The 13040-nt window shown below is 37.5% G+C and overlaps 2 protein-coding genes across 2 annotated transcripts; one reads left to right on the forward strand and one right to left on the reverse strand.

Moving 5' to 3' along the window:
- Positions 1-1687: 1687 nt before the first annotated feature.
- On the reverse strand, positions 1688-2425 carry LOC101302353 (homeobox protein knotted-1-like 1-like). The gene is made up of 3 exons (XM_004298452.1): positions 2231-2425; positions 1957-2103; positions 1688-1858 (listed from the first exon to the last, which is right to left on the reverse strand). Exons 1-3 carry the CDS (start codon positions 2423-2425, stop codon positions 1688-1690), a joined length of 513 nt encoding a protein of 170 aa, XP_004298500.1.
- Positions 2426-8083: 5658 nt separating this feature from the next.
- On the forward strand, positions 8084-13020 carry LOC101291233 (alpha,alpha-trehalose-phosphate synthase [UDP-forming] 6-like). Its single transcript, XM_004297375.1, has 4 exons — positions 8084-10393; positions 10477-10750; positions 11730-12039; positions 12791-13020. Exons 1-3 carry the CDS (start codon positions 8388-8390, stop codon positions 12015-12017), a joined length of 2568 nt encoding a protein of 855 aa, XP_004297423.1. The 5' UTR covers positions 8084-8387; the 3' UTR covers positions 12018-12039; positions 12791-13020.
- Positions 13021-13040: the final 20 nt, after the last annotated feature.

The raw sequence follows: 13040 nt of genomic DNA on the forward strand, positions 1-13040 counted from the left end.
GTAGACTGTAGAGGTGTCAAATGGTTATAGTATAAACTAAAATATATAAAATATTCTTGATATTTTCTTGAAATTTTATTTTTTATAAGTATCGATATAATTTTTATATCTTTTTGATATTTTATATTTAGTTTATTTTTGGTTAAATATATAATTTTTAGATAATATTTGGTAAAATTTCTATCGACATTCGATATATTTATCGAGATTTCATTTTTCCGAACCATCGACATATCCGTGATTGTCGATATTTTAATCCTTATTATACTAATGACATGTTTACTTAGTTGAGATGTAAAATAGTCGTGAACAATTAGAATTGGATACAAGTGAAAGTGAAATGAGAGAATAATTGAATCGGTGTTGGTTCCGGATACTAGTGTTCCTCATTCGTAATCAAATTCATGAGTATTCAAGAATCAATTTATGATAAGAAGGTTGAACATACATCAATTACGATTCATATGAGTGTTAATAAACACATCATTCACGTGTTAATAAATACATGAATACTTTTATCCGACATCATTTTGATTCCTTTATGTGTTAGTGACGACGTGAATTTGATTACCCTGTAATCATTCTATTCTATCTTAAGTAAGTAAACATATCCTAATACTATAGGTGGCGTCTCACTACGTGAACTAAAACTTTGAGAGAATAGATAGATGTGATATAAGTTGTGTCGAATGATAAGGATACGTTGGAAATTATTCGATTAAAAATGAGGTTGATGCTTGCAACCGGTAGAACTTTAGCTATCGCATTGTTTCTCCTTTTTGAATGTCAGCCTTAATGAGCTCACTAGGTTGTGCAAAGTTTGAACAACGATCTTTCATTAACCCTCGAAACCTCTCGATCAAGAAGAATAAAATGAGAAACAATAAGGAATAATATTGCCGAGCTCTTAGCCTCTTAGACCATCTCCAACAGTTTCCCAATTTTCTTAAACTTCTCAATTTTGAGGAATATATAGCTCTTTTTAGGTCCAACAGCTTCCCCATCCCATTTCTCAAAATGGGGATGAAGAAAAAAAAGAAGCCTTCATTCCCCAAATTTGCAGTAAAGCCTTCATTCCCCAAAATTAAATTATTCACGTACTCCAACGAATTTAAAACAACAATAAAATATTTGATTGGGTAGTTTATTGTTACAATGAAATATATAATGTTTTTTGTTATAATTCATGATGATATATTATATTTTATTGTTGTATTAAATGCTAAAATCTCTAAAATGGAGAAGCTGCTGGATTTTGATCATAATTTTTTTGGAGAATTTAGCTTTTGCTTCCCCATTTTAGAGAAATTTTAGAAAAAGCTGTTGGAGATGCTCTTAGGAGCTTGGGCTTCTTATATTAGGGCTCCTGCTTGGTTACCTCCAATCTTTGTATTAATTGTATATTTGTTTCTCATCAATTGTTAATGGATTTACTATGTCTGCAGAAAAAGATCGAACACTATGATCCTAGAGTAGCGCAAGAGGTCCTCGTTGGTGCAGTTGAACATCACTCTTGAGTCGATCTCTTGACCATAGTAATTAAAGGCAGCAATCTCATTGACAAACACTGTTGTTTATTTTTTTTTTTTTTTTTGAGAATCTCACATTGTTGTATTAACCAACGTACTAACATTTGAAACACGCATTGGTTAGTAGCTAAGCAACACACATATAACAAACTACGTCTCTACTTGATGACGATCGATGACTCAGTCTGATTTGGCCCCTGCTTGCTATCATCGGAGTCTCCGGTGAGCTCCTCAAGTTGAGCTTGCACTGAATCAATGAAAGATGATGCTTCCTTTAGAGGATTCTCCATGGCTTCTTTGAGATTGTTTAGGGAGTTGCAGTATGCTTCCTGCACCCAAATTTTATTCATATAGTTAACTGATCGCGATTATAAAGAACTAATGATCGATATGTTTATCTAAATATCGCTTAAATGCTTCGTTATACCATGAATTGATCAAGGTCGGAGGAACTAGGACTGGTAAGGGCGGCCTCGAGCGCCTTAACATTGGCATTATCTTCTGTAACATTAGTAGTAGTATCAGTGCTTGTTGTAGTTGTACCAATTTCATCACCCCTTTCACCCGAACACACCTAATCGAGAAGATATACATCTTAATAGGTCAACAAATCTAATAGAAGAAAAAAGCGTACAGAATAATCTTAGAAATCAATCAAATAAAATTAGTGGCATATGTATGATCCCGATCGACGTACGTACCTTCAGGCAGTTGATGTGACTCTCAAGCAATAATCCATATAATGGATGACCTAATATCATCTTCTTCAGAGCTTCTTCTTCCTTGTCCGCCTCTCGATCATGAACCCCTTCCTCCTCGCCAACATGAACATGACCATCTCCTTTTTCATCTGAAGGAGTAACCACCCTAACAGAAGTTTCACTATTCCCCGTCATCTATCTCACTCCAATCCCTAGCTTGTGTTTCAATTCTCACAGAGTCACAGATTAACCGATGTTGCTATATAGCCTCGGACCTCCTAGTTATAGCTAGCTGCAGCCTCGTACCTGCTTGTATATTATTCTTGATTTCTTGCTTTGTGATAAATTCAAAGTCGAAGGGGGAGTAGTGATGAGTCAGGTTTTATTACTTACACTGTTGATGCTTCATCGCATTTAGACTGTTGATGCTTCATCGCTTTGCTACAGTCATCTGATCCTCGATTGGAGCATTGAATTCATATACTGCGGCTCAGTTTGTACGCCTACCTGGGTTTATATTTTCCATATATGCATCATGCTTCGATCAGTGCAGTCGAAACTGTTATAACTTAATGGACTATACGAGCTCGTTGCGTCAGTCTTTGACAACAAATAACTGCATGACAACTGAGAGCATTGCTTAGATTTATGAGCTAGTGGCCAAGCCAGTGCGTACTACTACTTATCCACCAGACCCCTGCAGACCAATAAATTCGAGATCAGAAATTGATGAATGCATAATCACTTGGGAGCTATAAAATCCTCAGCAGTCATTAGTTGCAGAAATAACCGAAAAGTAAAACTGTGAATATTGGATTACCTTTCTGTGAAATGCATCGTACCAGAACGTACGTACGGAAGGTAATAATGAAGAGTTGCTGATTGTTGCTGCAGCTACCTTCTGCAGATGAAATACGTTTTCGTGCATGAGGAGACATGCATGAGAGGTCAATTTTCTTTTCTTTTCTCATCAGTCATCACAGTGTAATAATTGTACTTGTTACCAGAATGAAACTACGTAGAGATTCTAGATACGTACGTGGCTAAATATGTTACCCTGAAATAATATGGGTGCTGCTAAATGTACCCAGCAAATGACTAAGTAGACCCAGCAGTGAAACTTTTGACTCTAATCTTCCGATACTACCCCTATTTTCTAACAACCTGAAATTTTAGAAATCCCTTTAGAAAATAACAATTTGTTGACAAAAAGAAAAACAACAACAAAAAATAATTCACTATGACGTCATAAATCTTCCTCTACCATCTCTTGTCTTCAATCTCTGGTATTTCTTTCTTCTAGTTCTATATCTTCAGTTATGCAATTGAGTCCCACTATACAAGAAATCTGTAGACCTTGGTTTGTGAGGTTTCCTGGGTTTTGGATCATCCTTGAAGATCAATCCTCTTTCTCACAAGCTTCATTATCATAATTGATTATTTGATTGATATTCTACAATGCACTTCAACTCGTTGGATATTTGGATGATTATGAGTATGAACCATTTTGTTACAGAGGTTTGTGGATTTTGTTCTCTTTGAAGGATTTGTCAACATCTCTGAATTATATGTATGGATGATTGATGAGCCATTCCTTAATTTCATGAAATAACAACATGGAGGTGGAGGTCCTAGGGATTCTAATTTTGGATTCTGGGGAAAATGAATTGAAGAAATCTCAAATCTGAGAAAACGGAAGAAAAAGGTGGACACCCCAATACAATTATTTACTTATTTTGTTTTAACAAAGATTTAGTTTTATATTTGGTTTTAATAAATTATAATGAGGGGTAATATTGGAAGATAATTAATTGTTGGGTCTACTTAGTGCACCCAATAATATTTGGCCTAGCTAGCTAGTTCATCTGTACAAATGAAGAGCTGATCATCAACTCCTTATTGATCTTATTGTATCCTCTTAATCATCTTGGTTATTTATATCTAGGCAAAATATTGCAATACTTGTTGCGATGATGATGTCTAATTCGAGCTTCTATATTTATATGCTACAGGTCGAAAGCGCAACTCCTCATCCACTTAAGGTGTGTCGAACAAAACGACAGGTTTATAAGAGCAAGTTCACCCGTTGGGTTAGAATGAATACAGTGACCTGGGTCACTGTAACTGGGCAGCAGTTTCCACCCGTTTAAAATGTGAGATTGATGCCACGTGGCAGTAACTGTTTATTAATTTTAAAATACATTTTTAAATGTAATTAATCGTTTTATGTATAAATAAATAATAATTTATGTGTAAATAAATACAATTTACATGACATATTAAAATTAATGTTTTTATTTCATGACATTTAAGTAACAAGTCAAGCTTAAAAAATATTTATTTCATGACATTTATTATTTTTACAGATTTTCCTATAAATTTATAATAAAAAAAGAAAAAAAAACTAAAATTCTGCTCTGGGCACCCAATCGATTCTGCTCTCAGCGGCCGACGTCGAGCACTCACCTTCCGACGGCGAGCACGCCCAGTAGCTCCGCATGCACGCACAGCCCCCTTGCCTTGCGCCACCTCGGCAGCGAGTGCACCAGGCCTCCTCCGGCGTCGAAGAACTCCTCCGGCCTTGGACCAGGCCTCCTCCGGCGTCGAAGAAAGGGAGGCGAGCGCCCTCAGGGCGTGGTCCCTGTCTCCTTGTCGGTGGAGTCACGCGCTTAGCTCGTCGCTGCGGTTGGTTCGTGCGTGAAACGTTCCTTCCTGGCGCGTCGGGCGGTGCAGGTGTCATTGCTGACGCAAGCCACGAGCTTGGGCCTGGGCTGAGGTGGTTGCAACTCGCCTGGGTCACTCTTCTCCTCTCACTGGGTTAGTTTTCTCCCCACCCAATTAACCTGGGCTAGAAAATGAGTGATCTCATTTTGTGGGTGGAAACAAATAATTCTGGACTGGGTTACTTTGCTGAGGTGGATCCAACCTGGGTTGGATTTTTTTCCATAGGTGGACTTGCTCTAAGCTAAACCACTTATGATCAAGGTGGAGTTATCTTGATCCCAACTTATCGTTATCGTTTATGCGCATATCGATTGTTGGATCACATATACCAATGTAAATGATAAGTCAAATGTTGAAATTTTCATATTCACTTGGTGGGATTTTAGATGTTACGTACTAGCTAATGTAGCTATCATCATTCATGATAACTTATATATTTTGGACAGTGTCACGCAAGACTTAGATTTTGATTATAATACTTAGTCTTGTTTGTCTACTAATAATAATAAAAAAAAGGTGGTGTTATTATTTATTAACATACTCTATTTTACTATTCACATACCCATTTCATGACGTGGATTAATCATAAAGTAATTTTAAAAGGCAATTTCGTAAACACAATAAAAAAATTTGTAGTGTCATAAAAATACATGAGGTGTGTGGATAGTAAAATAAGGTGTGTTAATAGTATTACCTAAAAAAGGAATCTATAATAGATCGAACCTATGCTTTATAAAATCAATTCATACAGCAAGTATGGAAACTATATAGTACGTATTAATTTCACGTAGACGCTAAATCCATATAGTAAGTATGGGCTGTATGGCTACGATTATATTCAATTCACTGTAAGACAAGGAAACTACCCTTGGAGATAATATTTCTTATCTTTTTGTCTAGAGAATAAGAATATGATATGGCATGCTTATACCTCTGCATGTTTTGTTCGAAAGGAAAGTAAACCATTTCCGTCATACTCTTTTGGACGTTTTCTCTCCACCGTCAAAAGACGTTACGGTGCAGAAACGTCGGACATCCCCAGCCGTCCGATTTGTACTGTTGGATTCGTCCTGTAGTGGCCGATCCAGCATAACCGCACCTTCTGACACAAAACCTTATCGTTTCTTCTGGGAAAGCGATGAATCGCCGGCTGCCGCTTGTCGTTTTCCAGTGTCCCATGTCGTTTTTCGCACACTTTCCGCAAATAATGACATTTCGTTCTTTAAAATAAATTTAATTTATGTTCTTATCCGAGTGAATGTGGTTTGTTCTCCAATTTTGTCGAAATTTTTTTTACTAATATGTAATATTTTGATACGGTCATTCATGTCGTATTAACATGCATGTATTTTAATACCGTTAACAAAATTAAAACCCAAAAAAATAGTCATAAGTGTTTCCAACACAAAAGGTGAGAACCTGAGGTCGAAAAGAGTTACTCTTATTTTGAGCGCTTAATTTGATCGGAATAAAAAAAAAAAAAATTTAGGGTCTCTAGTCTTCATTCGATCTTTGCATACGGCTATTTGAGAACTCGCACATTAATGGTGCAACCGTAATTTTATTCGTATTTTCTTTTTTTCTTCTAAAAAGCAGCTGTTCCTCAATTTGAAAATTCTGGATCGGCCAAAAGTTGTGGTTCCTCATGTATCCGACAAGAAGTGTCTGTCTGCATAAGTGATTTAGGTCTCCCAGTGAATCATGTATTTGAGTCCTAATATTTGTTCTTGCACTTCACTTATTGTGATATTGTTCATAATCATTAGGCCCAATCTTAACATATTATGATAATCAAGCCAATTTTATACTTGTTGTGAAACTATAAATTTATTTTTAATTTTATCTTAGTATTTTAGATAGAAAAATGATGATCTTTTAGTACTCGTTGAAGTTTTGGTAGCTACATGTCATATCTGTACAATCATTACATAAACAAAACTCAATAATTCATACAAATTTGATAAAGGTGGCCCAATTAGACGATTAGTCTTCATCTAAATCTCTATAGAGCACGCCTAGATTCATGCCTTTATCTTATATGCGGGTCTACCCTTAAAAAAAAGAAATGTTCTATTTATAAGGGTTTGACTATGTTAATTGATAAGATTACTGTAGTTCCTTCCCAAATAAATAATTTTTGTACAACAAATAAATAATGTATCGCTACATCAATAGTAAACGAAAATAAAAAAATCGTAGTTGTACTTTAACGTGTATTATAAACTTGATATAATTTTAATTAAAACATACATTTAAGCAAATAACGAAGGAAAAAATTATCTTTAGAGTAGTTTATATAAACTATCATATATTGTACAATTCGATACCGACACACTCATCACATAGTAAACTACATAACATATCCCTATTTTCAGTCTATCACATAAAAATTTGTCCTCTTTTTCATTGGATGATTTGTCATTGAAATTTCGGACCTTGAGTTCCAATACATTACTATAGATGCCCTAATTTTTCAATATTGTTGTAATCTAAAAGTCCAAATTAAACACTATTCTTCCTTGCAAGTTGCAGACGATCTGTCGTAAATAATATCCGGCTATCCAGGTCAAACGAACACACTCCCTTGTGGGGACCTAGTCCCCGATCTGTCAACGAAGCACTCTCAGCTCGACACGTGGACACGACCACGTATAAGTGCGCTCCGGACAGCTAGCCTCGGACAAACTCCAATAGCCCTACCAACCCCTCTGTTGGGGTCCCACCGCCCTAACTTTGTAGCCTCGTTGCGGAAATATCAAAGGAAACAAAGGGATAAGACCGAGAGCTTCTATCTTCTACTCCTCACCTCTCTACTATAAAACCTCTCCTATCCGTCTGATCTCATTACTTCAATCCAGAGACCCGCATCCGACGGTCCATATCCAGTCTTACCCCTCATTGAAAGAAACAAAGCAACCAGATAACTTAAAAAAATTAAGTTTCAAAATGTGGTGAAAAACAAAGTAAAATGGCTAAGAACAAGTGAACAAGAGCAACATTATCCCCCACTATTATTTGTTTGCCTCAGTGGGGCTCTGAGCTTAGCTTTTAGTCTTTTGGATAGGGATTGAGAGCTTATAAGGAAAGAGTTGATTACCCAAATGAATAAAGCAAACCCAATTTTAAATCCTCTATTAGATTTTCATTCATTCACCTAAAAAATCTTGCTTCCTTCTTTCCCAGTTTTCAATTTCAAAGCTGGGTTCTTGCAAATTCCCAAGAAACCAAACCACTGGTAAACATCTCAATTCTGTTTCCTCAAAGTTTGAATCTTTCAATTTGTAGTCTTGCTGGGTGTGACAGTGGTCTAGTTGAATGTTGATCTGAATCTTGTTATTGTAGCTTAGTGAAGCTTAAAGGGTTATGCTTTGATTGGTGGGATGATGTTTCATTTGTTTTAAAGTATAGTTTTAGTTTCTTGAGAGATAAAAAAATGGTGTCGAAATCTTATTCGAATCTGCTGGAGCTTGCCTCAGGCGAGTCCTCCCCAACTTTCGGCCGAATTGGCCGGAGAATGCCACGCATCATGACTGTTGCTGGCTTGATATCTGATGTTGATGATGACAAGCCGGAGAGTGTGTGCTCCGAGGTGTCGTCGTCTTCGGTCCAGCGTGACCGGATCATTATAGTGGCTAATCAGCTACCCATTAGAGCTCAGAGAAAGTCTGATACTAGTAAGGGTTGGATTTTCAGTTGGGATGAGAATTCGTTGCTGCTTCAGCTGAAAGATGGATTAGGGGATGATGAGATTGAGGTTATTTATGTGGGGTGTCTTAAGGAGGAGATTCACCCCAATGAGCAGGAGGAGGTTTCCCAAATCCTGCTCGAGACATTTAAATGTGTCCCGACGTTTCTCCCACCGGAGCTTTTTAGCCGGTACTATCATGGTTTTTGTAAGCAGCAGTTGTGGCCATTGTTTCATTACATGCTGCCGCTGTCTCCGGACCATGGTGGGAGGTTCAACCGGTCGTTGTGGCAAGCATATGTGTCTGTGAACAAGATTTTCGCGGATAGGATCATGGAGGTCATTAACCCCGAAGATGATTTTGTGTGGATACATGATTATCATCTGATGGTGTTGCCAACTTTCTTGCGGAAGAGATTCAACCGTGTGAAACTTGGGTTTTTCCTGCATAGCCCTTTCCCTTCGTCTGAAATTTACAAGACATTGCCTATTAGGGAAGAGATTCTACGAGCCCTTTTGAATTCTGATTTGATTGGATTCCATACATTTGATTATGCAAGGCATTTCCTCTCTTGTTGTAGTCGAATGCTTGGTCTTAGCTATGAATCCAAGCGAGGTTATATAGGCCTCGAGTATTATGGTCGGACTGTTAGCATTAAAATTCTTCCGGTAGGCATACATATGGGTCAACTGCAGTCAGTTTTGAGCCTCCCAGAGACAGAAGCCAAGGTTGCTGAGCTCAAGGCGCAGTTCTGTGATCGAGGTAGGATAATGTTACTTGGAGTAGATGACATGGATATTTTTAAGGGCATAAGTTTGAAGCTTTTGGCAATGGAGCAGCTGCTTATTCAGCACCCTGAGTGGCAGGGAAGGGTTGTATTGGTGCAGATAGCCAATCCAGCAAGGGGTCGGGGAAAAGATGTGAAAGAAGTTCAGGCGGAGACATCGTCAACTGTGAAGCGAATTAATGAAACATTTGGCAAACCTGGGTATAAGCCTGTTTTGTTAATTGATGAACCACTCAAGTTTTATGAGAGAATTGCATACTATGTAGTTGCAGAGTGTTGTTTGGTTACGGCTGTCAGGGATGGAATGAATTTGATACCATATGAATACATTATTAGTCGTCAAGGAAATGAAAAATTGGATAAGGTTTTGGGATTGGATTCCTCTGTTCCCAAGAAGAGTATGCTAGTTGTCTCAGAGTTCATTGGCTGCTCCCCTTCTTTGAGTGGAGCAATTCGTGTGAACCCCTGGAATATTGATGCTGTGGCAGATGCAATGGACTGTTCTCTGGAGATGGCGGAGCCAGAAACACAGCTCCGGCATGAGAAGCATTATAAATATGTCAGCACCCATGATGTTGGTTACTGGGCTCGCAGTTTCCTCCAAGACTTGGAAAGGACATGCAAAGGTCATTTGCGTCAAAGGTGCTGGGGTATTGGGTTTGGGTTGAGTTTTAGAGTTGTGGCTCTTGATCCAAACTTCAAGAAGCTCTCTGTGGAATACATTGTGTCAGCCTACAAAAGGACTACAACTAGGGCAATACTTCTCGACTATGATGGCACATTGAAGCCTCAGGCATCCATTGATAAGAGTCCAAATTCTAAATCCATTGAAATCCTAAATAGCCTATGCAGGGACAAGAACAACATGGTTTTGGTTGTTAGTGCTAAGAGTCGAAAAACTCTTTCTGAGTGGTTCTCTCCTTGTGAGAAGCTTGGACTTGCAGCTGAGCATGGCTACTTCCTACGGTAAATTCGTAAAAAAATTCAAACTTTCTGCTATCTGAAATAAATCTGGGGTATAATAGAAGCTAATGATTGTGTGGATACAGGTCGAAGCAAAATACGGAATGGGAAACATTGGTACCAATTGCAGACAGTAGCTGGAAGCAGATTGCAGAGCCAGTCATGAAACTTTACACAGAAACAACTGATGGTTCCACCATTGAAGATAAGGAAACTTCACTTCTCTGGAGTTATGAGGATGCAGATCCAGACTTTGGATCATGCCAAGCCAAGGAACTTATGGATCATCTTGAAAGTGTGCTCGCTAATGAACCGGTTACTGTTAAAAGTGGGCAGACATTTGTGGAGGTTAAACCACAGGTTTGGTCCATGCCTTCTTGCAATCTTTACTGTTCTGTAAAAACTTGGATCTTAAATTATATAACCTATATGACCTATATGACCCATATCCAACTGTTAAGTAAAATAAGTTAACATAAACCAAGTAAAATGTTTATGAGACAACCAAAGCCTATGGTTATACAGCCTATACTTTCAGCACACTAGTGGTCAATGCAGCTGTATAAGGACGTTTAAGTGAGTGATTGGTGATACAAATGGTCTGTCTGAGATGTATAATATTATCTAAGATGAGATATGATATGGTATTTAGCGAAAGAAAATGTTGAAACCTTATATCAACTAATTCGTACTTTGTGTCTTCTCCCAAGAATATATAATTAGGCCAAGGCTTCTTCACTTGGATTTGACATATTTAATGTTCACTTGATTTAGTAGAGTGAGATGTCTAAACCTACTTATCTTGGTCTGGTTTGTGAGCTTTTGGCTTGTAAGTGTAAGTGAGTCTGTCATGATCGGATACATCCTTGCAATAGCACTAAAAGTTTTTTGTTGACATTGCCAAACATCTTATGGCTGATATTTCTAAACCTACTAGTCTTGGTTTGATTTGTGAGCTTTTGGCTTGTAAGTGAGTTTGTCATGATTGAATACATCCTTGAAATAGCACTATGAGTTTTCCTGTTGACAGTGCCAAACATCTTATGGCTGATGACTGATGTTTGAAAAAGATAAATATACACATTAGTTGATTATCTAATTGCTTTTGATAGCATGAAAATTGAAATGAAATGAGCTACTGCTCTGTCTGTAGAAAATAGGATCCTTGGATAGGACAGTACATTCAGTCGTTTAGATACAATTTAGTTGTCCTATTATAGTAAAGCATGCAGGGACTTTATTTCAATCTAAAACCCCTTTATAATTTTGAACTGAGTTTTGGCAATTGGAATTACAATAACTTCATTTCCTGATCAGACCCTAATATGCATATATGCAGGGTGTAAGCAAGGGACTGGTAGCCAAACGTCTACTTTCCACTATGCAAGAAAAGGGAATGATACCAGACTTTGTTCTCTGCATAGGGGATGACCGATCTGATGAAGACATGTTTGAGGTAATTACAAGTTCCATGGAAGGCCCATCAATTGCTCCCAGAGCAGAAGTATTCGCGTGTACAATTTGTCAAAAACCCAGCAAAGCCAAGTATTATCTGGATGACACGGCGGAGATTGTGAGGATGCTGCAGGGTTTGGCATCTGTTTCTGAGCAAAACATACCTCTATAGACTCACGGAAGATAAAAGATAGGTGCACCTCATATTCTCTGTTTGTGACTGCTATAATGTAGGCTGAACGGTGCTTGCACGTTATCTTCTATTTCCCTGCTTTTTATCTTGAATCATGTAAATGATTGTAGTCTTAAGAGAAGTTGTGCAATCAGAGAACCTTTTTGGTATTTGTTGATGTAAATCTGTAAATGTGTCTGTGCATGAATTCCCAACTTACTTTACTGCAATTGATAATATTACCCTTTCAACTAGGGGAACTTTGTTCATGATTACTGCCCAAGCTAATAGCTTCTTTGTTTAGAAAGATCCATTTTGCCCTTGCCTGTTTTCAGATATTCTGTTCTTGTTTGAGTTGGTACGTGGATGCTATTTGATATGTTATCTAAGAGTAACATTGTTAGATTGATTATGGGTAGATTTCGTATGATTGGTTGGAATAGTTTCTCTGTCTAACCTTCTCTTTGCTGCCAATATTTGTGTGGGAGAGACTATTGGATGTCCTCTTGCCTTCCGTTTTATATGATTTAGTAAGTTGTGTTGTTGGTGTATCATGTAAATCGTAACCAGTCAGATTCTGTCTTTCCTGAGCTTATCTTGTATACCCCACACATACTTCATCCCTTGTTATCACATACTGAACTCTTATTATGTTCTTCGGTTGAATTATGTGATAGTCGCATATTTGTGCGACTTTTATCATGCTAATTATTCTTATTACTTATTTATTTTGTGATGTTTTCCTATTTTTAATTAACTTTATTTGTTTTTAGGTGTTTTGAAGTCAAACAAAGAAAGGAGATAATTGGGCTTAATTAGGATCCCTAATCCTAGTTGGATTGGTGATGGACGTGAGATATAGGTTAACTAACCTATTTATACAAGGGGGCAGCCAAACAAGAGAAAAAAAGAGAAGAACGAGAGAGAAAAAGAAAAGAAAGGAAGGGAAGAAAAGAGAGAGGCGAACAGGGAGAAGAAAGAAGAGAGAGAAGAGAAGAAGAAGGAGAGGAAAAGAACTACGAT

Source organism: Fragaria vesca, linkage group LG4 (genome assembly GCF_000184155.1).
Source record: "Fragaria vesca subsp. vesca linkage group LG4, FraVesHawaii_1.0, whole genome shotgun sequence".
Classification (NCBI taxonomy): domain Eukaryota; kingdom Viridiplantae; phylum Streptophyta; class Magnoliopsida; order Rosales; family Rosaceae; genus Fragaria; species Fragaria vesca.

Bases quoted from the DNA above. Each gene is read 5' to 3' on its own strand.
- LOC101302353 (XM_004298452.1), bottom strand. From the start codon at position 2,425: ATGACGGGGAATAGTGAAACTTCTGTTAGGGTGGTTACTCCTTCAGAT. The intron at 2,104-2,230 runs GTACGTACGTCG...CTTCTCGATTAG, and splicing joins GTCACATCAACTGCCTGAAG to GTGTGTTCGGGTGAAAGGGG. The intron at 1,859-1,956 runs GTATAACGAAGC...ATTTGGGTGCAG, and splicing joins CCGACCTTGATCAATTCATG to GAAGCATACTGCAACTCCCT.
- LOC101291233 (XM_004297375.1), top strand. From the start codon at position 8,388: ATGGTGTCGAAATCTTATTCGAATCTGCTGGAGCTTGCCTCAGGCGAG. The intron at 10,394-10,476 runs GTAAATTCGTAA...GTGTGGATACAG, and splicing joins GAGCATGGCTACTTCCTACG to GTCGAAGCAAAATACGGAAT. The intron at 10,751-11,729 runs GTTTGGTCCATG...GCATATATGCAG, and splicing joins TTGTGGAGGTTAAACCACAG to GGTGTAAGCAAGGGACTGGT.